Below are 25,141 nucleotides of genomic sequence, written 5' to 3' on the forward strand. Positions count from 1 at the left end.
CGAGCACTACAGCTGAAAATATGGGGTTTAGTTCCCCTTTAATAGATTGGACAGCTGCAGAGAGACAGGAAACACTGTGGAGAGAGAGGGTCGAAGTCAATAACAGGAAGTACAGACGCCACATATCATATAACAAAAGTCAGAATCATGAGAATATTTCCAAGAAGTAAAAGCCGCCCTCTCTCCACCATCTTATTTACTGAAGTCGCTCGCTACACATGCGCACTGACACACCTGGAGACCGACCTTCAGAGGAAGAGAAACAGAAACTGAAGAGGTGTTTCTTTTCTTTTGAGGCGACAACAGGAAGAAGAGAGAAATGCAGCATTTTTTGTTCAGTAACAAATGACTTTGATGGAAAAGTAATCTGAGTACTTTGTGACGCGTTACCCTCAACCCTGATGAATGTGTCACAAAGCGTAAAGGATTAAAACTTTAAAATAGAATTAGTCAAGTTCTTAAAGCTGTTTGTTATCTTTGTTGATTCTGAAGTCTTGAATCTGCTGCCATGTTTAATGTTAATTATAAACATAATGTTGGAGCATCTCTCCAGTCCTCTCATGCTTTAAGAGATTTATTTATGACTGCCACACACATCTTATATAATCACACTTAAAGGCACGTAGACGCTGGAGCTGACTCATCCTGCATCCCAGGAAAATCATTTGGGGCCATTTTTTAGGAATAAATGAAGTAAACGTGTCAGACGTGTTTATATCAGTGCACTGTAACAGGAGACGGACTGAATACCACGAGGATATTCTGATCATTACACGTCAATCATAGCGGGGATTTGTCTGGATCTTAAAATGAACCGGACCAACAGCCAAACACTCTAAATAAAGACGGCGACAAACAGAGAGAAGCACTGAGGACAGAGAGAGCGTCTGTCACGAGGCCTTGAGCGGCGTGATCGCGTCTCTAAAGTTTGCTTTGTCTCCGAGGTTGATTCGCACAGACTGAGTGATGAAGTAACAGCTCAGATAAACTGCAGTGACATCAGACGCACGGCCTCCAAACACAAAGAGACCTCACATCACAAAACAGAAGTGACAGAGAGGGTGAACATCTCGTCCCCGCTCGTCGCTCAGGCTCTTCAGACACGTCTGTGTTTCTGTTTCAAAGACGGACGACATCACAGATCGGACGACCGGGCCTAATCTGTTTTATCTCTGACTTCATGCCAACTCATTTACATTTGTCTGAGAGATTAGGATCCGTCTGTGAAAAAGAAAAAGTGTGCAGCTGTTGATCATAATGTCCTTCCTGAAATGAATTTTCTTTAATCAGTTATTCTCAAAGTGTCAGGCGTTATGAGCTGCTCCATCACTCTCTGATTTACTGAACAACTAATGTTTCCACACACAAAACCTGGAGTGGGTTTTAAACACATCGTGATACAGACGTATGTCTCGACCAAAAACATGTTTTCTTCGGGCGTTAAATATCCGAGCGGTTGTGTTGCAGAGGCTGAAGTCCTTGATGCAGCCGCCCTGGGTTTGAATCTAAATCAGCTAGTTGCTGCATGAGCCATCAAAGACTGTCAGCCATCTACAATTCTACAATTCAAAGCAGACGTTTTTATCCAAAGCGACGTACATCAGAGAGTAAGAACAACACAAGCAAGGATCTAGAAAAAAGGGAACAATGTCAGTAAGAGCAAACGATCAGCTTTGAGTCTGATTGGACACACAGGTGCTGACAGGAAGTGACCAGAGGCAAAGCACAACATTGAGGGCAGTTCTTGAGAGCTCTAATCAGTATAGAAACCATCTTATAAGTCGTCGTTATCAAACAAAAACCATCGTCATTACCATCATCATCATCAATAATATGGAGACCATCATCATTAAGTTAGTAGGTATTCATGAAAGAGCTGGGTCTTTAGCTTTTTCTTAAAGGTGTTTAATGGAGTTTGGAAGTTCATTCCACCACCGGGGGGCGCCATCTGCACACTGAAATGACTTTATGTGGCCCCCCATCTCCCCCTCCTGCTGTATCAGAGCCTACTGGACTTTTCCAGCTGCTCCTTCAACAGCTTGTTTTCTACGTCTCACTGACTGTGTGGAGTTCTCCTTACGTTTGCTCCTGACTGGTTTTTTATGTCAGGGTCAATCAGAAGTACAGCTCAACTCAAGGGAATGATTTCTAACGCAGTGATTGCAGCAGCACACTGAGCTGTGAGCTCTGTGGTTTTGTTGGTTCACTGGTGCAGTCATGATGTTTTACTAACTGTGCCTGCACGCTGCAGAGAGTACTGAGGATGTGTTCAGTCAGGCTGTGGTGATGTAACGTCACGCTGCTGTCACGGGACAGACCTGCGGTGACGTGAAAAAAAACAGATGAGGCCATCGCTTTGGCATTCAGGCTGTTTGTGATCTGCACTAAAAGATAACGTCACTATTGGATCTCTGTAGATAATAACAACAACAAAGATTATTCTTTTTGCAGTTGAATCTAATGGTTCACTCTCATGTTGATGCCGTTTCTTTAAAGGTCACATATTCTCTTCCTCGGCAAAGTTTAGGATGAGATCATTCGTGCAGGAAGTGATGATTAAATGATCTCAGTTTAAAGGTCACATCTCCTCCTCCTCTTCTTCAGGGTAAATAAGTGTCAGAGCTCCTCAAAACATGTGTGTGAAGTTTCTTGTTCTAAATCCACTCTGATCCTGTATTTGATCATGTCTATAAACCCCTCTATTTCAGCCCTGCTCAGAACAGGCTGTTTCTGTGTCTGTACCTTTAAATATGTAAATGAGCTGTGTCTGACCACGCCCCCTCTCTGGAAGGGCTTGGGTGCTTTCTCGCTCCATGTCCTATTGTTTACGGTGAGAAGGCAGACTCAGAGGGCAGAACAAACACCTAGCTGTGGGAGTGTCACCCACCTGGGGGAGGGGCTACTGCCCTTTGTGATGTCATGAAGGGAAAATCTCTAAACGGCCTGTTTGAGCACACATTTTCTGAAAAGTGGAGCAGGCAAAAGACGGAGAGGATGGACTTTTCTCATCATTGGGGAGTTTGTAGACAGACTAGAGACACATGTTAGAGGAACATGGAGAAGCGGATTGAGCATATCATGTGACCTTTCGGTTTGACAGATTTTTTATAAACTCTCATCATCATCTTCTCATCTTTTCCTCTCTGTTTCTTTCTCCGCAGTGATCTGCAACTTCCGCGGCTCGGTGACTCAGGGTCTGGCTCTGGAAGTGGGAGAGACGGTTCAGATTCTGGAGAAATGTGAAGGTAAGAAGAGCACCTGATGAATACCTGCGTGAGGTAGAGTGTGGGTGGATGTTTGATTCAGCAGCGATGTCCTTGATCCATTGTATCAGCAGCACCAGAGCGTCAGTGAAGCGTCAGTGATCGGTGTAAAAACATCCTGTCAGAGCTGCAGATTACTGGAACTCCAAGGTTTTTCTTCAATTAAGTATTCAAACACAAGCAATAATAAATACAGATAAGAATAAAAGTGAGGAGTAAAGTGCCGTCTAATGCAAACACTCCATAAGACATGGTTAAAAGAAGTTGCATTTGGATTATAACTAAATTAAAGTTTGAGTGGTTTCAAACAGTATTAAGTTAAATCCATCACATACTGGAAGAAGAGGCAGAACAATGAAGTTAAACTGCTCTGATTATTTCCTGCAGTGTAACATGCTCCTCTATCGTTCTACATATTAACCACATTAAAGAAGAAACGAGCGCAGCTGAAACCTGTTGGCAGACCGTCAGACAGAAGAGCCTTACGAAGTCTGCAGCTGAGAACCTGTAATCACATTTTCAAACAACCGCAGAGCGACTTTTTCAAGCATTAATTAGCGTCACAGAGCTGCTCTGAGGAAGGGATCCGGTTATCTTCACTGCAACATTAAAAACCTCGACTCAGGAAGGAGGATCCCTTCTCAGGTTTCAGGAGCCTCACCGGTGGAGTCAAAGAGCTTAAACACAACATGAAGGAACAATGCATGTGGTCAGAAAAGTCATCTGATGCCTTCAAGATACCTGCTCCCCTGAATCCCTTAAGAAAAATCATCTAAAGCATTTTCAGTGTCTTCACAGCCTGAAAAGCGGCGTGCTGCTGTGGCTCTTCTAGAGTCTGTTGGGGCCCTCAAACCACCATGGTGCTGTTTTTACTCCCAGACAGATCATTGATCTTCATCTTCCTTCAGTAGTTTTAAAAGGAAGACTGCATTATATATTTAGCAGGGCAAGGAGAGGGAGTGCTGTCAGATGGGGCCCCCTTAGGGAGGTTTCCTACAGTCCTTCCAAAATTTGCACAGTTTGAACTACTGCTATGGTTTCAAGTTTGTCAGCCCTCGGGGGCCCCTTACTGGCCTGGGGCCTCAAGTAGTTGCCTGCCTTGCCTGTTGACAAACAGCACCTGTGGCACCTTGTTCAGGTTTGGTGACCCCCCCCCCCCGTTTTGTCCACATCATGAAGGACTCTGAGGAGGCACCTTCACGTTCTCATCTCTCATGTTTGTGAAATTGCGACAACTGCACTTTTCATATTCACGTTCACAATCTAGTGCTTTTTAGTGAGTGAGTGCGCCAATTGAGGGATGGTCCTCTAGGCTGGCGTCCCGGGTTCAAATCCGACCTATGGCTCCATTCCCCATATGGCTCCTTCATTACAGCCTCTATCCTCTGTCCTATCTCATAAAGATGAACCTTTAAATAATAAAAATAGAGTTTCATTATGATGTAAATGCAGAACTTTTAATAGTGCATCTTTATGTTACTTTTCTGTGACTCATACCTGCGTGGCGCCAACAGCTCCTGCATGAACTCCTCAGTGTCTCTGAGTTTGTGTAACTTTACCCTTTTTTTAAATCGTTCATGAGTTATGATCCTTTTCCCCAGATGTTTGTGACGGCACCAGATTAAAAAAGCCTCGATGTATTCTTCCTGCGCCTGCTGCGCGTCCTCGAACACAGAGAGCAGATTGAACACAGAGCCGTCATCGCTGCACCCATACCACTTATTATCAGCTGATGGTACTCCCACTGTTAGGCCTATCGGCAGCTGAGGCCAGGATGTGTGTGTAGCTGGAAGTGTTGTGTTTCCAGATAATGAGAGAGTCAGAGCTTCATTAGCCACAGCTGTGCAGGATGCTTCCATCAAGCTGACGCCTCAGAGTCTTTAAACGGCCAGCAGAGACGGGGAAATGTTCAGTTAATACAGCTTTGTTTTCACTTCTCAGTCTTTCCTCTCTGTTGTCTTCTGTTATTGACCAGCCTCACTTTTAACCCTGAGCGGTTTTAATCACATCCTCATTAGCATCTCATCCTCTCTTGCTCTGAAAATCAACTCCTCTAGTGGGGGGAACGGGCTTTCATCTGAACCCCTGTGGCATACTCTGGCATTGCAGCTCTCCCTTCGGCACACAGTGATTATAAGAGCAGGCAAGGACCGACTTTTGTCCAACATCCCCGTGGCAAGATTCCCAGAGCGTCTGTCTTTATCTCAACATGCGGGACGTTGACTAGTAAAGCAGAACAGAGTTTTATTTGATGAGAGTTTTGTGTTAATTTGAGTCGTTTGCACGTCATTAATCATATTACTCTACAGAGATCATCTCCAGGCATACTGACTAATTCATGTCAGAATATTTCATTTTGATTCTCCTTTCATCCAGGAGAAATGTTCATTACAGCTTAAAAACACAACATTTAAACTAGGCCCCTCCTCCTGGGCTCATGGCCAGCTGAAATGCACGCCCACTGCCCCTGACAACAGTTTGTTAGAACGCCACCACCCAGCCAAGCAGCCACCTGCAGCATCACGTTTCTATGCACGACCTTAACCATCAAGGTATTTGCAAGATTGATAGCAGGACTTGATTTATATGTTTACTGCTTGTACCTACAAGCTACAGGAGAATATCAGATTTGTTGTGTTAGCATGCTGTTTAAGCATGCTAACACATGCTAACCACCGGTCTGAAGTCAACCCCTCTTCATCACAAGCCACTTCTTTAGAGCCCAAAAGTGGGTGAAAGCCAACACAAGGTTCACACCCGTTTTGGAAAGGCTTTAACCCACCTGATGTTTTGCATCACTATGAACATTTTAACTCGACCACACCATATTCGACCTGATTGACGTCAGGTCATTGACTCGTATCCACTCCCAAAGTCCCCTGCCTGCTGTCATTGGCTGGAGGAAACACACCAGCTCCCCACCCAGAAACTTCAACAAGAGTCAACCAAAACAAAGCAGAACAGTAAAATCCAGTCAGAGGACAGAGTCTCTGCAGACACAGACAGCACCACACATGTACGGAGGCCCAGAAGGGACAATGGAGCAGCTTCACTTTAGAATAGGTCTGTATTTTATTTACAAGTCAAATGCTTCTCTACCTTGAATATCTTTCCTCTTCCTGGTGACCATGTCTGGTGTGAGTGTGTGTGTCATTGTTAGTGTTCAGCTGCTGCAGGGATCCTGCAGAGTTTCTATTCAGGAAGTTCAGTTTTAGTTTTCCCTAAATGAGCTCTCCCTGTGTCGAGCATTTCTCTGTCTGCACTAATGCCAAATGATCGTCCCCAGACAGAAACTCAATGACTGTAATGACAGTGATGGGGAGATGACGGCCGGACTGCAGGAATGCAATCCCAGAGCTCCATTTTGAAAATATAGATTACAGTCATAACACTTGAGAATGCATTAGACTTCGATTAAGGCGGAGGCAGCAATTTAAAGTCTGAGATTTTGGACTCTCAGCACTGTCAGCATTACTGAAGGGCCTCAGCTAAGAACAGCCGCTCATTATTCTGGAGAGGCTTTTCAGCTGGAACAAATCTCTCCCCGAGAGCTGCTTCTGTTATTGTGGACGTCCAGGAGGGAGCTGCCGGTCGGTGAATAACAGTCAGGTGTTAAACTAGAGAGAAAAGCAGATATTACATCGCCCTGTTCGTAACAGGATGAGTTATTTGTCTTGTTTTTTATCTTCTTTTCTCATGATTCAGTCTTTATATCAAAAATGTGTTCATGTCTTTATTCACACTAAATTCCACTTCATGCTCTTTTGGACGGTCTGCCAAAACAAACTGTTGATGAGCTGCAGAACATCCAGAACTCTGAGACGAGTCTTAACTAAAACGAAGACAAGAGAAAAAGATGATGCGAGCTTTAGCCCCCAGATGTATATAAAGCCTTACATGTTTACATGCTGCAGCAGCTCAGACTGTAGGGACTTGGATTGGTAAAGAAAGGGTTCAAATCCCGGTGTGGAGTAAAATATTGAAGTTGGTCTGGTAGCTGGAGAGGTGCCAGAGTACGCCAAGACAAGGCGCCCTGTGTAGCAGCCCGACTCTGACATCAATCCATGAATGCATGTCCACCTGTAGTGGAGTTTTAGTGTACATACCCGAGACCAAGACATTTAGGGATCAAGACCGAGTCAAGACCAAGACCATAAATATCACTGAACAATCCTCATCTTGTGTTTAGGGGGCGTGTCACTCACTTAGACCGTAACACCGGGAAGGTTGCGGCCGTAACCGGGAGATAAAGAGCTCACTACACTTCTTTCTGACGTCATCACTTTTATTAGAAGAAAAACATCTCTTTTCTAAAACAACAATTAACTTCAATTCATTTGTAATTTGATTTTTATCCCCAGACGTTTGGCTTTTTTTCTTTTCTTCTTACTCTTATCTTAGGGTATATTTTAATATTAGGTTTGTATTTATATCAAATGTGTTCTCCCCTCTTAATGTGGTTTTTGCAACAAACAACTTTAATCTGATCAATTTATCCACGCACGTGCACAGACACAAATACCACACAAACGCGTTTTGAAAAGTTAATATTCCGTTATTTATGAGTTCAGAACAGAATCAGAAGCAAGCAGCTGTATATTAACATTTTTAAAACGAAGCCATGAGAAGCTTCAGTTTTGACTGGTGCAAGGTGCATTTACAAGAGGGGCGTGCGGACAGTGGACCCTCTCTCTCTTTCTCTGAAGCTCAGGTGATTTCACTCTCTTGGTTCCCGTCTCTCCCGTCTCTCCCGTCTCTCCCGTCTCTCCCGTCTCTCCCGTCTCTCCCGTCTCTCTGCAGGAGTCGAGACTGGAGGTTTGCTGCACAGAGCCATGAGCCAACTGCAGTCTCTCGCCCACTCTCTCTCTCCCCCGCTTGCTCTTGCTCTCTCGCACTCGCAGCTATTTTTTTAATGAATTAAAAAATAAATAAAAACAGGTCGGAAATATACTCGGGCAGCCCGCCCAGGTATATTCTATATGTGGGAAACACTGATATCAGTCAAGAAATAAATTAAAGAGCATTACGTGCAAGTCCGGGGTTTAACTGTGCTGCATTTGGGTTCCAACACCACCCGTTAGATTTCCCAAAAAACAGCCAAGGCAGAAAAAAGTGACTTGTTGTCAGACATTATAGATGCAGGGATTCCTTATTTGATTCATCAGCAGGTTTTTTCTTCTGCTTATGTGACTTGATGTTTCCACAGTTTATAGATTTGGTGCTTCTTAATGGACTCGTGTGCATCGTCAGTGTTTAGTGAACTTCACAGTAAGTCATTGTGGTGGCTCGGCTGCTCTCACACATCTCTATTGAATCACTGTTAAAGTCATAATAGTAATAAAATACACCTTCATGAGTAGTCTCAGTGCATCAACAAGCCGTTAGCCTCTTCATAACGCAGCCTGAGGTGAGCTCCACAGGAACATGAAGACTGATTCACTGTTCTGATGGAAACCTGAATCTGCTGCTTAATGCTGCCTTCTTAATGAGATCAGAGTGAAGCAGCGTTAAAGGGCCTCCTTGAGTTCTGCCCTTCACTCAGAGACGATTCGCAGAGATGATAATTGTGAATTATTATGACAACAGTGCAAAATGATTATTCTAATAACCTCTTAGCGAGTCGTCGGGAAGCGGGAGGCGAGGAGATTACTCGTCTTCAGAGGAACGCTGAGTGACAATGAAGCAAATTAGGGCCAAACACGCACCTGTGTGCTCGTAGAAGAACCTGCCGCCATCTCCGCCTTTAACAGATATAAATATCTCTTCTGGCTTCATGTTCTCGTGTGGTTTCCTCACAGAGATGCTGAAACTCACAAACAGGCATCATTACGGCCGCCTCTGCTCCGCTCTGATTTCCATATAGATGAGAGACTGGGGAGTAAACACAGCCGTGGAAAACCAGGGTGATGAATGAATCTTGATTGGTTATTAATTAAGCGGCCAATTAAAGTCGCTGTCTCCATATTCATATCAGATTATGAACAGAACAGCTGAGAAGTGGATGTCGTGATTCTGCAGGAAGATAAGATTTGTGAAGCATCCTCAGTGGATGAACTTTCTAAATGTTCCATCAGAAGCAGGTATGATGTGATTAGCTCTGATTTAACAGGTCATGATAGGAGCTGTATGTTTATATTTACTTCAGAAGTAATGCCCATAATGTTTAAAAAGCACAGACAGCAGTCACAGAGCTTTATATCCCCCTCGAGCTGGTTGTTTTTATTTCCAGACTGAACCGTCCCTCTGCTGCAGTCCCCTGTACATATTCAGTCCGTGGATGTGCGTCATTCTCCGCTCTGTCAAGGTTTCACTCGAGGTCAAGTCAACTTTTTGTGACAGCTTGGTGTTTGTCAGAGGTCTCTGATGAGCGTTCGTCCATGTGGAAACATCTGATGTGCTCTCTGAGACTTTCAGGAGGATCAGATTCAGCTGAGTGAGAGGTCTGACAGAGACAGATAATGACGGATGATGTCTTAAGGGGGTTATGGTACACATCTCTCCCCCCCTGCATGTGTGTGTGTGTGTGTGTGTGTGTGTGTGTGTGTGTGTGTGTGTGTGTGTGTGTGTGTACGTGTGTGTGTGTGTGTGTGTGTGTGTGTGTGTGTGTGTGTGTGTGTGTACGTGTGTGTGTGTGTGTGTGTACGTGTGTGTGTACGTGTGTGTGTACGTGTGTGTGTGTGTGTGTGTGTGTGTGTGTGTGTGTGTGTACGTGTGTGTGTGTGTGTGTGTGTGTGTGTGTGTGTGTGTGTGTGTGTACGTGTGTGTGTGTGTGTGTGTGTGTGTGTGTGTGTGTGTGTGTGTGTGTGTGTGTACGTGTGTGTGTGTGTGTGTGTGTACGTGTGTGTGTGTGTGTGTGTGTGTGTGTGTGTGTGTGTGTGTACGTGTGTGTGTGTGTGTGTGTGTGTGTGTGTGTGTGTGTACGTGTGTGTGTGTGTGTGTGTGTGTGTGTACGTGTGTGTGTACGTGTGTGTGTGTGTGTGTGTGTGTGTGTGTGTGTGTACGTGTGTGTGTGTGTGTGTGTGTACGTGTGTGTGTGTGTGTGTGTGTGTGTGTGTGTGTACGTGTGTGTGTGTGTGTGTGTGTGTGTGTGTACGTGTGTGTGTGTGTGTGTGTGTGTGTGTACGTGTGTGTGTGTGTGTGTGTGTGTGTGTGTGTGTGTACGTGTGTGTGTGTGTGTGTGTACGTGTGTGTGTACGTGTGTGTGTGTGTGTGTGTGTGTGTGTGTACGTGTGTGTGTACGTGTGTGTGTACGTGTGTGTGTACGTGTGTGTGTGTGTGTGTGTGTGTGTACGTGTGTGTGTGTGTGTGTGTGTGTGTGTGTGTACGTGTGTGTGTGTGTGTGTGTGTGTGTGTGTGTGTGTGTGTGTGTGTGTGTGTGTGTGTGTGTGTACGTGTGTGTGTGTGTGTGTGTGTGTGTGTGTGTGTGTACGTGTGTGTGTGTGTGTGTGTGTACGTGTGTGTGTGTGTGTGTGTACGTGTGTGTGTGTGTGTGTGTGTGTGTGTACGTGTGTGTGTGTGTGTGTGTGTGTGTGTGTGTGTGTACGTGTGTGTGTGTGTGTGTGTACGTGTGTGTGTACGTGTGTGTGTGTGTGTGTGTGTGTGTGTGTACGTGTGTGTGTACGTGTGTGTGTACGTGTGTGTGTACGTGTGTGTGTGTGTGTGTGTGTGTGTACGTGTGTGTGTGTGTGTGTGTGTGTGTGTGTGTACGTGTGTGTGTGTGTGTGTGTGTGTGTGTGTGTGTGTGTGTGTGTGTGTGTGTGTGTGTGTGTGTACGTGTGTGTGTGTGTGTGTGTGTGTGTGTGTGTGTGTACGTGTGTGTGTGTACGTGTGTGTGTACGTGTGTGTGTACGTGTGTGTGTGTGTGTGTGTGTGTGTGTGTACGTGTGTGTGTACGTGTGTGTGTGTGTGTGTGTGTGTGTACGTGTGTGTGTGTGTGTGTGTGTGTGTGTGTGTGTACGTGTGTGTGTGTGTGTGTGTGTGTGTGTGTGTGTGGCCCCATCACAGGTACTGTAGAGGCCCCATCACATGTACTGTAGGGGCCCCATCACAGGTACTATAGAGGCCCCATCACATGTACTGTAGGGGCCCCATCACAGGTACTATAGAGGCCCCATCACATGTACTGTAGAGGCCCCATCACATGTACTGTAGGGGCCCCATCACAGGTACTATAGAGGCCCCATCACAGGTACTGTAGAGGCCCCATCACATGTACTGTAGAGGCCCCATCACATGTACTGTAGGGGCCCCATCACAGGTACTATAGAGGCCCCATCACATGTACTGTAGAGGCCCCATCACATGTACTGTAGGGGCCCCATCACAGGTACTATAGAGGCCCCATCACAGGTACTATAGAGGCCCCATCACATGTACTGTAGGGGCCCCATCACAGGTACTGTAGAGGCCCCATCACATGTACTGTAGAGGCCCCATCACAGGTACTATAGAGGCCCCATCACATGTACTGTAGAGGCCCCATCACATGTACTGTAGAGGCCCCATCACATGTACTATAGAGGCCCCATCACATGTACTGTAGAGGCCCCATCACAGGTACTGTAGAGGCCCCATCACATGTACTGTAGAGGCCCCATCACAGGTACTGTAGAGGCCCCATCACATGTACTGTAGAGGCCCCATCACATGTACTATAGAGGCCCCATCACAGGTACTGTAGAGGCCCCATCACATGTACTGTAGAGGCCCCATCACAGGTACTATAGAGGCCCCATCACATGTACTGTAGAGGCCCCATCACATGTACTGTAGAGGCCCCATCACAGGTACTATAGAGGCCCCATCACATGTACTGTAGAGGCCCCATCACAGGTACTGTAGAGGCCCCATCACAGGTACTGTAGAGGCCCCATCACAGGTACTGTAGGGGCCCCATCACAGGTACTGTAGAGGCCCCATCACATGTACTGTAGAGGCCCCATCACATGTACTGTAGAGGCCCCATCACATGTACTGTAGGGGCCCCATCACAGGTACTGTAGAGGCCCCATCACAGGTACTGTAGAGGCCCCATCACATGTACTGTAGAGGCCCCATCACAGGTACTATAGAGGCCCCATCACATGTACTGTAGAGGCCCCATCACATGTACTGTAGAGGCCCCATCACATGTACTGTAGAGGCCCCATCACATGTACTGTAGGGGCCCCATCACAGGTACTATAGAGGCCCCATCACATGTACTGTAGAGGCCCCATCACATGTACTGTAGGGGCCCCATCACAGGTACTGTAGAGGCCCCATCACATGTACTGTAGAGGCCCCATCACATGTACTGTAGGGGCCCCATCACAGGTACTGTAGAGGCCCCATCACAGGTACTGTAGAGGCCCCATCACATGTACTGTAGAGGCCCCATCACAGGTACTATAGAGGCCCCATCACATGTACAGGCCCCATCACATGTACTGTAGAGGCCCCATCACATGTACTGTAGAGGCCCCATCACATGTACTGTAGAGGCCCCATCACATGTACTGTAGGGGCCCCATCACAGGTACTATAGAGGCCCCATCACATGTACTGTAGAGGCCCCATCACATGTACTGTAGAGGCCCCATCACATGTACTGTAGAGGCCCCATCACAGGTACTATAGAGGCCCCATCACATGTACTGTAGGGGCCCCATCACATGTACTGTAGAGGCCCCATCACATGTACTGTAGAGGCCCCATCACATGTACTGTAGAGGCCCCATCACATGTACTGTAGAGGCCCCATCACAGGTACTGTAGAGGCCCCATCACATGTACTGTAGAGGCCCCATCACATGTACTGTAGAGGCCCCATCACAGGTACTGTAGAGGCCCCATCACAGGTACTATAGAGGCCCCATCACATGTACTGTAGAGGCCCCATCACAGGTACTGTAGAGGCCCCATCACATGTACTGTAGAGGCCCCATCACATGTACTGTAGAGGCCCCATCACATGTACTGTAGAGGCCCCATCACATGTACTGTAGAGGCCCCATCACAGGTACTGTAGAGGCCCCATCACAGGTACTATAGAGGCCCCATCACATGTACTGTAGGGGCCCCATCACAGGTACTGTAGAGGCCCCATCACAGGTACTGTAGAGAACTCTGATCATTCACGTCCCAAACAGATGCAGAGAAATGAGTCCATGCATCCATCTCAACCAGGTCAGAGGACTGAGGCGCTCTTTACACCGGGCTATCCAAACAATCTGTAGGAAGACTTAAAACTTAAACCGAATTCAGCAGCCAGAGTCCTGACACGTACTAGAACATTTGAACACATCACTCCTGTCCAACAACAGAATCACTTTCTAAATCCTTCAGTCCGTGAAGCTCTCAATGGTTCAGCTCCTGAGTATATCTCTGACCTGCTCACAGACTACAACCTGAGCCGGGCCCTCGGTCTGTTAGTCGTACCCAGAATCGGATCAAAGTCAAGAGAGTTACTCTTGAGCTGAGCTCCATCACTACTGTCTCTACTTCTTCGTTACAGTGATGACCTGTGAGCTTGACTTTGTCTTATAAGCAGTTTAAACCTGAGTTCTCGTGAACATTTCCATTCATCAGTACTGTCTTTGTGAGGTGACTTTAAGGTTTTTGTTCTCCTGTAAACAAAGATCTTCTTGTTGGTAAATGTCATCTCCAAAGTGTCCTTGCACATTCAGTCAAGCTGCTGACTCATAACCGTTTTTATCTCTTCACTGAATCGTCCTGTTTCTTCTCGTCAGTCTGACTCACTCGTGTTTGTGTTTTTTTCTTTCAGGATGGTACCGAGGATTCTCAACCAGGAAACCAAATGTCAAGGTAAGTCTTCTTTTTGACTCGTCAAACTTTACTTTCCTCTGTTTCCTCCCCCCCCCCCCCCCCCCCTTAAGGGATACTTCACCTGTTGAAACATGAATCTGTGTTGACATTGGGTCATATATGTAGAAATACATTCTGAAGTTGGTGCCTTCTTGGCCGTGAAAAGACAGAAAGTGTCTTTTTGGCTCATGTTGATGAAAGACACCAAATCCCAGAATGCACAGCACCGCAAGCCACTCCCACTAAGGTCCTGTAGTTCAGAATCAGAAATACTCGCGGCGGCTGGGCTTGCGGCGGCAGAGCAGCCGTCTCACCGCTATATTTATATTTTTTCTCCATTATCAGCTTTCTCCATAGAGCCTGTTAGCATAGCTTCCAAGCAATATGGCGGATGTTAAGTTTCGATTCTGGGAGTGAGTTCCCACCCACTGCTCTGTGATTGGTCTGTAGCTTCAGTGGTCGAAAATATGAGGAACTAGCGTTGTAGTTTCATCCTGCCAACCGCAACAGCTTCCAGTGACGTAAAATGATGATTTTTGCGTCACTGGAAGCTGTTGCGGTTGGCAGGACTCCAGCGCCCCCTGCAGGAACAGACTCAGGCTTCAAACATTCAGATTTACAGGTTATGTTTGTTTTATATTCTTACTCCTGTAATGGTTTGATCCTCCTGATGGTAGCATGTTTTTAGTAACAGGAGACCGGCTCTGTTTTGTGATTCATGGTCTGACTTCTCAAAGCAGCAACAGCCTGTAGCTCTTTGTGTTTAAGAAGCTCGCTGCCTCACAGAAAGTTTGACTCTGATGTGACTTGATGATTTCTGCAGGGATGAAGTCTTGTTTGCCCTGAAGATGCACCTGATGTGATTCTGCTTTAGTCAGATGAAGCCTTTACAAACAAGTCTTTATACAATGAAGAGAGAAGTTCTCAAAGCCTGACAAGTATTCTTGACTCCAAACAAAAGGATTCAGAGGAGTTTTTCTTTTTTCACACAGAAGTTATGAGTCATCTTCAGAACATAGCTTTCTCTTTTTTCTGGATAACAAAAAGTAATCTCAATAGGCCTCGTGTCCACCTAGAGCTTTCTTCAGAGCACCAGTGTCTTTTTTCAGTTGTTTTCAATGAGTCGTTTTCGCTCTGAGCGCTCAAGTTGAAAATCTTTCAACTTTTTAGAAAGACGTTGTTGACATCACCGACGCTCTTTTCCAAATGTATGATATTCCCCGCCACCTACAGATCGCGTAGTAGTAATGTGTTAAATCGTGTAAAAGTAACGGAGCGGTGTCGGTCATCCAGCGGCCGTTGTCAACAGACTGTTGTCATAGAAACAGGACGGACGTGCAGCGCTTTTCTACTCAGCGGACAAACGCTCAATACAAGTTCTCCCGAGCGCACGGCCAGCGCTTTTCTGCCGGGAAAACCTTTGTGATGTTGAAGAGCAGCATCCAACAATTTCAGCTGCTGTCTCTTTAAGCCCCTCCCCTCCCTCCCCCCCATGTGCCCACTTTGCTCTGATTGTCGAGCTCTGTTTGCTGTCTTAGGGAAATTTGACTTTCCGGGTGGGCGTGTCCCTGAAAGAGCTGCTGAGGTGGGCTTGTCCTCCAATTTTTGCTCCATGCTTTGCTCTGATAGGTCGACAGAACCCGACGTCCAGTTCTGGACAAGTCTCGCAGAGTTCTCGTAACCTCTCGTTCAGACGTTTATGGCGGCAACTTTATCAAACGTTGCTGAGGTTTAGTATGGACCTCCAACATCGTATCATCATATTCATGTATTTCAAAGTGAATCAGCAGAAATGACCTCAGGTTAGCGATTATCACCACAGTGTTATCTCCACCTTCTGAACATCCTGTGAAGATGCTCGTCAGCAGGGACTGGAGAAGAGACCTGGATGTGGAGGAGGAGATGTAAGGGGTTAAAAAAAGCTTTTAGAGGAAACAACTTTGGTCTGATTAGGTTTGAATAGGAAGAGGAGCGTTGTTAATATGTTTGTGCTTTTAGAGAGCAGAATGTGACGTTAACTTTTCCAGATGCTGCAGTGCGTTTTTTAAATATAAAGTCTGATGAATGCAGTGCAGCGTGATTAACAGCAGCATCCTGACCCTGCTGGAAATGAGTCACAACAACAACTTTATATACATCTCTCTCTCTCTTTCTCTCTCTGTCTCTCTCTCTCTTTCTCTCTCTGTCTCTCTCTCTCTTTCTCTCTCTGTCTCTCTCTCTCTCTCTCTCTCTCTCTCTCTCTCTCTCTGTCTCTCTCTCTCTCTCTCTCTCTCTCTCTCTCTCTCTCTCTCTCTCTCTCTCTCCTCTCTCTCTCTCTCTCTCTCTCTGTCTCTCTCTGTCTCTCTCTCTCTCTCTCTCTCTCTCTCTCTCTCTCTCTCTCTCTCTCTGTCTCTCTCTGTCTCTCTCTCTCTCTCTCTCTCTCTCTCTCTCTCTCTCTCTCTCTCTCTCTCTCTCTCTCTCTCTCTCTGTCTCTCTCTCTCTCTCTCTCTGTCTCTCTCTCTCTCTCTCTCTCTCTGTCTCTCTCTCTCTCTCTCTCTTTCTCTCTCTGTCTCTCTGTCTCTCTCTCTCTCTTTCTCTCTCTGTCTCTCTCTCTCTCTCTCTCTCTGTCTCTCTCTCTCTCTCTCTCTCTCTCTCTCTGTCTCTCTCTCTCCCTCTCTCTGTCTATCTCTCTCTATTTTTAAAAGCACCATGTCTTGATCACAAGCTAACAGGCTTCTGAGTTTTTAGTCTTTAAATAAAAAAAGATCATCATCATCATCGGGGGTTTTTGTCCCGCTCTCCTGAAGGCACCGGCCCTCTGTGTGATTCTTCTTTGCTCCATCTTGCTCCGTTGGTCGTGTAAGAGGCTTTTCTGTCTAGCTTTACTACTTCTAGAAGGCACTGGTGTGCTGCAGAAATTTTAGGTATGAACAAATAAGAGAGATGATCAGCTCAGACCAAGCGGCGACCTCAAGTGTTGAGAAATGGATGTGCAAAGGTTTTGTCTATTTTGATATACAAAAATAAAAAACACAAGGAAATAAAAACAATGAATCAGTTACTGAATATTGTGAAATTAAATAGTCAATAGCTATTTCCTAAAAATTAAAGCTGCTCCATCGTCCCTTCTGGGCCTCCGTGCATGTGTGGTGGTGACTGTGTCTGCAGAGACTCTGTCCTCTGACTGGATTTTACTCTTCTGCTTTGTTCTGATTGACTCGGGACGTTTCTGGGCGGAGCTGGTGTGTTTCCTCCAGCCAATGAGAGTGCAGCAGGTGAGTTTAGGAGTGGATACAATTCAGTGATTGGTGTGATGATGGACAGGTAGCGGCAAAGAAGAGAAAATATAATCAGAGTGAGGAGAAACACCAAGTGGATGTGATTCCTCAAACACACAAACACGATTGTTCAATAATAAAGATGGTAGCAGTGTGAGCATGTGAGCTGCTGCTCTGTGAGTAAGAGTCGTACACACAGCAGGTTCTTATCTTACATCCTGCAGGTACACACACAGGGTGAAGGTCGGCTGGGAAAAAAAAAGAAGCTGGCTTGAAAGTGAAAATCTGATCTTGTTGAGAGCTTCCAAGGCGGCCCCTCCAGAGAAAAGCCTGACTTATAGTGGACTAACATAACAGCTTGGCTGTGGGCGGCACACTGCCACTCATTTCTGTAGGTTACAGCAAGGGCAATGGGATGCAGCACAGCGGGGATAATAGAAGAGAAAAGTTGCTGCTCAGGTTTCCTCATGCAAATCAAATAGCAGAGAGCGAGTGAGAGAGAGAGAGAGAGAGAGAGAGAGACAACAGAGCTGTACTGGCATCAAACATTCAGTTCAGTAGTTCATATGGTATCAAGTGGCAACCTGCGATGTTGAAAAATGAAGCTGATGCTGAAGTGTAACATCCTGCAGTTCCTGGAGTGTCCACTAGAGGCTGGCTGCAGAAGCACAGGAAGTCACATACACACCCATTCTAAAAAGCCTGTTTTTACAGCAGAGATGAACATGTTTACAGCCTGGTTCAAAAAACCAAATAGGTGTGATTAGCTCATGTCTCGATGGACACACACTGTACGGGGGGTGAATGTTTTGATGACTCATCAGTTTTGAGTTGATGAAGGATAAGAGTTATTCACAATGAATCGTGTAGCTGACCTGATCGACAGGTGGGTGCACCTCAGCTCCAGCTCTCAGCCTGTCGTTAGGTTGACTGAAAGGTAGCCACATGACCGTTGTGTCCTTGGGCATGTCAATAAACCCCAAGTTGCTCCCACTGCTTCATCGTCGACGTATAAATGGATGAGTTACTTCTGACAGTCTCTTTACTCAGCAGCCTCTACTAGAAAAAGATACAAGCTCAAGTCCATTGACCATTTACCATGTTGTTCACATGCACAAACGCAAGAACAGGATGCTAAAAAAAACTGGATTCTGTCACCTCGCCTCCCGACTTACAGCAACTCTCTTTCACTTTGGTTTCAACAGAAACACTGAAATAGAGATGTCAGGATTTAAAACCTTCATCTGTTAAATCTCGGCTCGTATCATTATTCTACTTCAGACGGATCAAAGGCCACAAAGTCTTCTCGCTCTCTCTGAAGACGAGTAACTCAGCAGCAGGAGGCCGAGAATTTAAAGTTAAATTTATCCACAGAGGAGGCCTGTTAAAGAACAGCTGAGATGTTTGATTTTTAACACCTGTTCAAGTCTGCAAAGATGATCTTTTACAGGATCATTACTGTGAAGAAATCTGAATTCTTCTGTCAACTCTAAACTGAAATAGGCTCACAACAGCTGTGGTAGCTTCAGGAGAAATGTGAATCAAAGGAGATAAAACAACACCGTTATAAGGAGTGTTTATGTGAGAGCGTCATTCTGTTGATGTGCTGCACAGACTGAGAGGAAACTCTGTCATTAGTGAAAACAGCAGGATATAACAGAGGAAGAGAAACAAGGTTGTTAAACACCCAAAACATCCATGAAACTAAATGATTAGAGAAAACATGAGGCGCGAATCTTAAAACAGATGAAGAGGAGCAATATGTAACACCTAGTGTTTAAAATGTGTACTGCAGTCTACATTCTAAACATCATAGAGAGCTGCCTCCCCCCCCCCCCCCCCCCTCTCTAGAGTCGATGCTCACTCAGGTCACCATGTGGTGGACTCTGAAGCTTCAGTGTTTATCCAGCTCTGCATGGGTCTGTAAACCTTTCTGTGTTCTAACCTCTCTCCATTTTTCAAAAAGCATCTCCAATATTGATCCTAGTTTGAGCACGTTTCTGCTCGTGGAGCTTATTAGAAACATGCAGAGGCTTTTTAGGTCGGGTACAATCACTTCTATCTGAACCACTTCTCTTGCCCGCTTCCATCACTGCAACACCTGTTGACCTGATAACTGCTCTCATATCTGACAAACTGCAAAGGTTGGTGTTTAAATGTTTAGATTGTATTGAGCTGTTTTACATCTGAACATAAACAGAACAAAGAGTGTGCACAGTAATCTTTGAGTGCGTGTCTTTAGAACAAAATAAATAGAGACAGATGCATTTGTGAGCAAACAATTGCACGCCACAGTTTGCTCTCATATGTTTGCATGCCTTTTGTCGTGTGTGTGTGTGTGTGCTGCCTCCCTCTCCCGGCAGCGAGGCAGCAGCCCAATCCTGTTAGTTCCACCCTAATCACCTGGTTCCTCCACAAAGAGCTCGCTGGTCGAAACGAATCGCTGTGTCTCCCTCAGGAAATACCGTCCCGCTCCGACTCGTCTCTATTCCAGCAGAAAACTCTCATGCTATGAGGTTTATCGGTATCCAGATTAACAACACTGTCAGGGCATCAGTGAGGAGCAGAATGTGTGAAACATCAGATGTGGATAGGAACCAGCTGATCACAGAGGGGGGAACAGACTCTTCTCACACACAAACACTGAACTGGAAAGCTTTCATAGAAATCAGAGTTATTGTTGCAGAAGCCTTTAAAGGTGTAGCACATGTACAGAAAGTATTGCGTAACAGCGTGCTCCAACGAGAGAAGACTTTATCAGAGTGTTTACTGTGAACTGAAATGCAAACGATACTTTCAGTCTTTCTGCTCCAAACTTTGGAGGACCTACAAACTTCATAATCCCTCCAGCTGTGGCTGAAGGATAATGATGATTCACTCACACCAGGCAATCCGTACCGTGCCCAATCACACTTCACCCCTAAAGTCCAGCTCGTTTGACTAGTGTGGGTGCTCGGTACACTTCCTCTGCCCTGGCACGCTTTGAAGAGGTGTACTTCAGCACGGGACAGTCCACGCACGAGGACAAGCACGACTACGCAATGTGGTCAGACTTCATTCAGGAGAAATCCTGCAGTGTTCCGTCTGTATCTGATTAACATGACTCAACATAAGACACAAAGTCAGTAAAGTATCTCTCATGATCTCTGAGTTGTTCTCTTGTAAACTAATCACACCTCATGATCACTTAAAGCCGTGTTGTATTACGACGTTATGTAAAAGAGGTAACCGTGCTCAGGCCCGGTTAGTCCTGGAGCAGTGTGAGAGCAGGCCAGCGGGGGGGGATGAAGGGGGGAGAAACGGTGCTTAAGCACAGTGCAGGACTACTTTGCAGAGTGTGAGTGCACCCTCACTCCCCTACTTCTGCCCCAGAAACATCTGGAGAACATCTTCAAATTTGGCACAAACTAATATAAACTGATGAGATGTTAGTTAACTGTCATCTCTCTGTGGGCTGTTACTAAAGATTCAAACTTTAACATGTCTGAAAAGAGTTAATCATAAAGTGACCTGACAGCGTTCACTTCACTGTGAGCTCTATCAAGTTTAAACACTCTGACCGTTAGACCTGTCCCTCATGTGTTATATTTATATTATGTTTGATATGATAACTGTAGAGCTGACTAACAGCTGCTGTAACGTAACGACGCTGATCTTCCTCATGAGCTCGTCTTTAAACGAATCAAACTAACGACGTCTTCAGAGACGTGTGTGTGTGTGTGTGTGTGTGTGTGTGTGTGTGTGTGTGTGTGTGTGTGTGTGTGTGTGTGTGTGTGTCTGTGTGTGTGTGTGTGTGTCTGTGTGTGTGTGTGTGTGTGTGTGTGTGTGTGTGTCCATGCATATAAGTGTGTGTCTGGCACTCTGGTGTCACTGATGAACCTCCCGCAGCAGGGCAGTGAAGGGCGTTAGGTTTGTGAGGTGACTGCTGAGCTACGCTGCCAGACACACACAGACACACACACACACACACACACACACCTGTCTGCCAACTGCGCTGGGCCAAGTGCCCGGCTGAGTTCAGTGTCAGCGGCTGTGTGTTTGTCACCTTCGAGCAGATTTTGACCAATCAGGGAAAGTGTCAGGAAAAATCAAACACACACACATGTACACACTTACACACACACATGTACACACACACACACACACACACACACACACACACACACACACACAGAATGATAGGAGCCGTTGGGACGGTGCTTGGCGTGCATTAGTCACGGTCATCGGCTCATTTAAACATGGATCATCAACGTTTGGCTCCCCGCTCTCAGATTCTGCAAAAACTCTGATATGAACATCAGCTGTAATCTCTGCGCCCGGCAGACGTGGCGTTAGATACACAAACCACCAGGCACCCCCCCCCCCCCCCACCCCCCCACCCCTTTAATATTGACTAGTTTTGTACAGCGATGAGAGAGATAAGATGTAGTGTGGATTTTAATGCCTCTAAAAAATGTACAGAGAAAATGACAGCATGTCTTCTGACTCTTTAGAAGTCAGAAGTAGAACTCTTGAGAATGGAACAGAAACAAAGAAGGAAGTCGTTAATTTATCATCCACACAGACTCAGAACCACAGAGAGAAATTACCCAGCAGTGACGCTGCATGTCAGAATTACACAATCCTTTCTCTTGCTCCCAACAAAGAGGACGAGCGGAGCAGGAGACAATAGAGGAGCTCTGAATGGAAGAGGAGAGACGTGATTGGTTGTGTTTGGAGGATGAACTCCTTCATGACAGAAGAAGGAAAACGAGGTTAAACACCTTAAATACAGTGATTGACAGTTTATCAGCAGCTTCATGAGCAGGCGGGAGGAGAGTGTAATCACTGTAACAGAAGAATAACAGGAAGAGAGGAAGGCGACCAGTGAAACAGAAAAAAAAGTGATGATGGCAGAAAGAAGTAGGGGGGTCAAAGTAAGGCCCCGTGTCAACCTAGCACTTTTTTAATGAGCGCCAGTTTTCAATGAGCGTTTGCAGCAGCTCCTGAGAGACGTGCAGCGTCTTTTGTCCGAGCCCTACGTCTTTTTTGTGCTTTCACTTTTCAGAAAGGCGCTGTTGACGTCACCGGCGCTCTTTTCCAAATGTTTGATATTCCCTGTAGTTTTGCCGCCTACAGATCGTGTCTTGTACCCACATCCTCTTTGCTCCAAGTCTGCCGGGGTAAAAACGATCTTAAATATAAATAAATAATAAATATTAAACATGCAGGAAAAAGTGACAGAGAAACTTTCATATTTTAGAGTCATTCTGCCCTCTTGTGCTGTGATTGGCTCGTGATCATTCCCCAAAAATGTTCCTTTACATTTTCATACGTACAGAAAAGTTTTTCCCCCGGAGCCGAGGAGACCCTGTGTGTGAGATGTCCTTGAATGTTTACTTGTATGTGTGCTTGCATGTAGTGTGGGCGGCTGTGGCTCAGTGGTGCACATCCAATAGGAGGGAAGATCAGATCTATATATCCCCAGACGTTCTGTCTGAGAGATCGGCTGCCTAAAGTTTGTCCTCATTCAGGTGATCTTGGTGCAACGCTCCCTGACCGGCTGTCAAAGTGCTCCTTCTCGAAGTAAACCTGGAATCAGTCTTTAAGACCTGCAGCTCAACGACGGACCTGAACTCCACAAAAACACACGCCCTCTTCTCCTTTACTTCTCATCTCCTCCTCCTCAACAGAAGAAAGGCCGGGGCGTTTCTGAATAGTGTTCAGATACATTGTGCATTTTAAAAGTAGCTACCTTCCTGACTATCGTTTTGGTTGCCTAGCAACTTGCGGCGATGATGGACATGGTTTGTGCGTGTACACACTCCCTCCCTACGCTGCCCCCTACACTACATCGTATCTGAAGTCCTGTATGACCCAGCTGATCATCATGGCTGCCTCCTTTAACAGATGTTGTCGATCTTTTCTCTTCTTTTGTCCTTTGCTGTCGTCATCATCACCTCCGCCTGGTTCTGTAGCTTCATAGGAATGTGTATTTTATAAGCAGCTATAAGTGACACAGAGTCCTTCAACACATTGGTTTCATTCTTTGTCTCACTGAGATGTATAAAGAGGAGGAGAACGCACAGAGAGGTGTGTTTCTCTGCTTCACTCGACGCTCTGCCCTCCATGTGTTTATAACCGAAGAGCCGGGATCAGTTCCTCCCACAGAGGTCAGAGGTCACACAGAGCTGAGTGTGTGAAGAGTAAAAATTACACATTAAAACAATTCAATCTGCTCTTGTGTTAAGCAGGACTTCTGAACCTTTGTGCCCCGTCTGATATCTGTGTGTTCTGAACACGGTGATAAGTGTTTTAATGTGATGTGACCTCAGGGCTAAATGTTCTCCACCTACACTCTGTAGGAGAACGTTTAGAGACGACTGCCTCTCGCTTTGTGCTGCTGTATTTTAACTTGATGTTCCTTTAAAAGCTGAACAAAACCTGTGCTTTTAACACTTCAGTTCGACCTTTGACCTTTCATATTAAAGTAAAACATTTCAGCGAGTCCTGAAGGCAGGGAGACTAGAAGTGTTGGAGTTCATGATAAGCCCCAGAGGTCCCAGAGTAATCTGATGGAATTACAGCTGTTGGATCAAATCTCGCCTCTTTGTTGTTAAAGATTTAAAAAAGATTCAGAAAGGTCACATATTATTTTAAACCCTCTTCTCCATGTTCCTCTAACATGTGTCTCTAGTCCGCCTTCAAACCCCCCAGTGATGAGAAAAGTCCATCCTCTCCGTCTTCTGCCTGCTCCACTTTTCAGAAAATGTGTGCTCAAACAGGCCGTTTGGAGATTTTCCCTTCATGACATCACAAAGGGCAGTAGCCCCTCCCCCAGGTGGGTGACACTCCCACAGCTAGGTGTTTGTTCTGCCCTCTGAGTCTGCCTTCTCACCGTAAACAATAGGACATGGAGAGAGGAAGACCGAGTACACCCAAGCCCTTCCAGAGAGGGGGCGTGGTCAGACACAGCTCATTTACATATTTAAAGGTACAGACACAGAAACAGCCTGTTGTGAGCAGGGCTGAAATAGAGGGGTTTATAGACATGATCAAATACAGGATCAGAGTGGATTTAGAACAAGAAACTTCACACACATGTTTTGAGGAGCTCTGAGACTTATTTAAACTGAAGAGGAGGAGGAGGAGGATATGTCACCTTTAAAATGAGATCATTTAATCATCACTTGCACGAATGATCTGATCCTAAACTTTGCCGCTACATCCAAGTCTGTCATATTCACCGGTTTGAATCGCATCCAATCACTGAATTGTATCCACTCCTAAACTCACCTGCTGCACTGTCATTGGCTGGAGGAAACACACCAGCTCAGAGTCAACCAGAACAAACCAGAACAGTAAAATCCAGTCAGAAGGGACGATGGAGCAGCTTCACTTTAATAATAGCACAACAAATAAGGTCACTGTGTTTATTCTGTTGAGCATGAACATGATGCAGTATTTGTTTATAAATGTGAATTAAAGCCAATATTGTTTAATTCTCATTTACACACAATCCCACAGACACTTGTACGGACAATAGAGCCCGTCTGCTTTGGGTGTTTGGGTGGATAATAAACCATTATTGGACAATCGGGGGAAACAAAAAGCCGTCTGTTTCTGTTTTAGTTAATCAGTAAACACCGTTAAGGAGTCATCAGGTAGAACAGAACAGAGAGTAGATGTGTCTCTCTCTGCCTCCATCTTTTCTGAATCTGGTTTCTCTATTTTACATCAGTCTGTCTCGATGAAAAGTCCCTGTTTCATCGTTTCCTCCTTCTTTTTTTACTCTTTGAGACGCGTCTTATCTCAGGTGTGGAGCAGTAATTGGTC

General features: G+C 45.7%; 1 protein-coding gene across 1 annotated transcript in view; it reads left to right on the plus strand.

The window, feature by feature from the left end:
* The window catches only part of LOC132977252 (dedicator of cytokinesis protein 3-like), a 190,149-nt gene that overhangs the window by 78,752 nt on the left and 86,256 nt on the right, over positions 1-25,141 (plus strand). The window contains exons 2-3 of the mRNA XM_061041719.1: positions 3,162-3,245; positions 14,029-14,069. Coding sequence (XP_060897702.1) covers positions 3,162-3,245; positions 14,029-14,069 — 125 coding nt within the window. The remainder of the gene's footprint in view (positions 1-3,161; positions 3,246-14,028; positions 14,070-25,141) is intronic.

This window comes from Labrus mixtus, chromosome 7 (assembly GCF_963584025.1).
Source record: "Labrus mixtus chromosome 7, fLabMix1.1, whole genome shotgun sequence".
Lineage (NCBI taxonomy): Eukaryota > Metazoa > Chordata > Actinopteri > Labriformes > Labridae > Labrus > Labrus mixtus.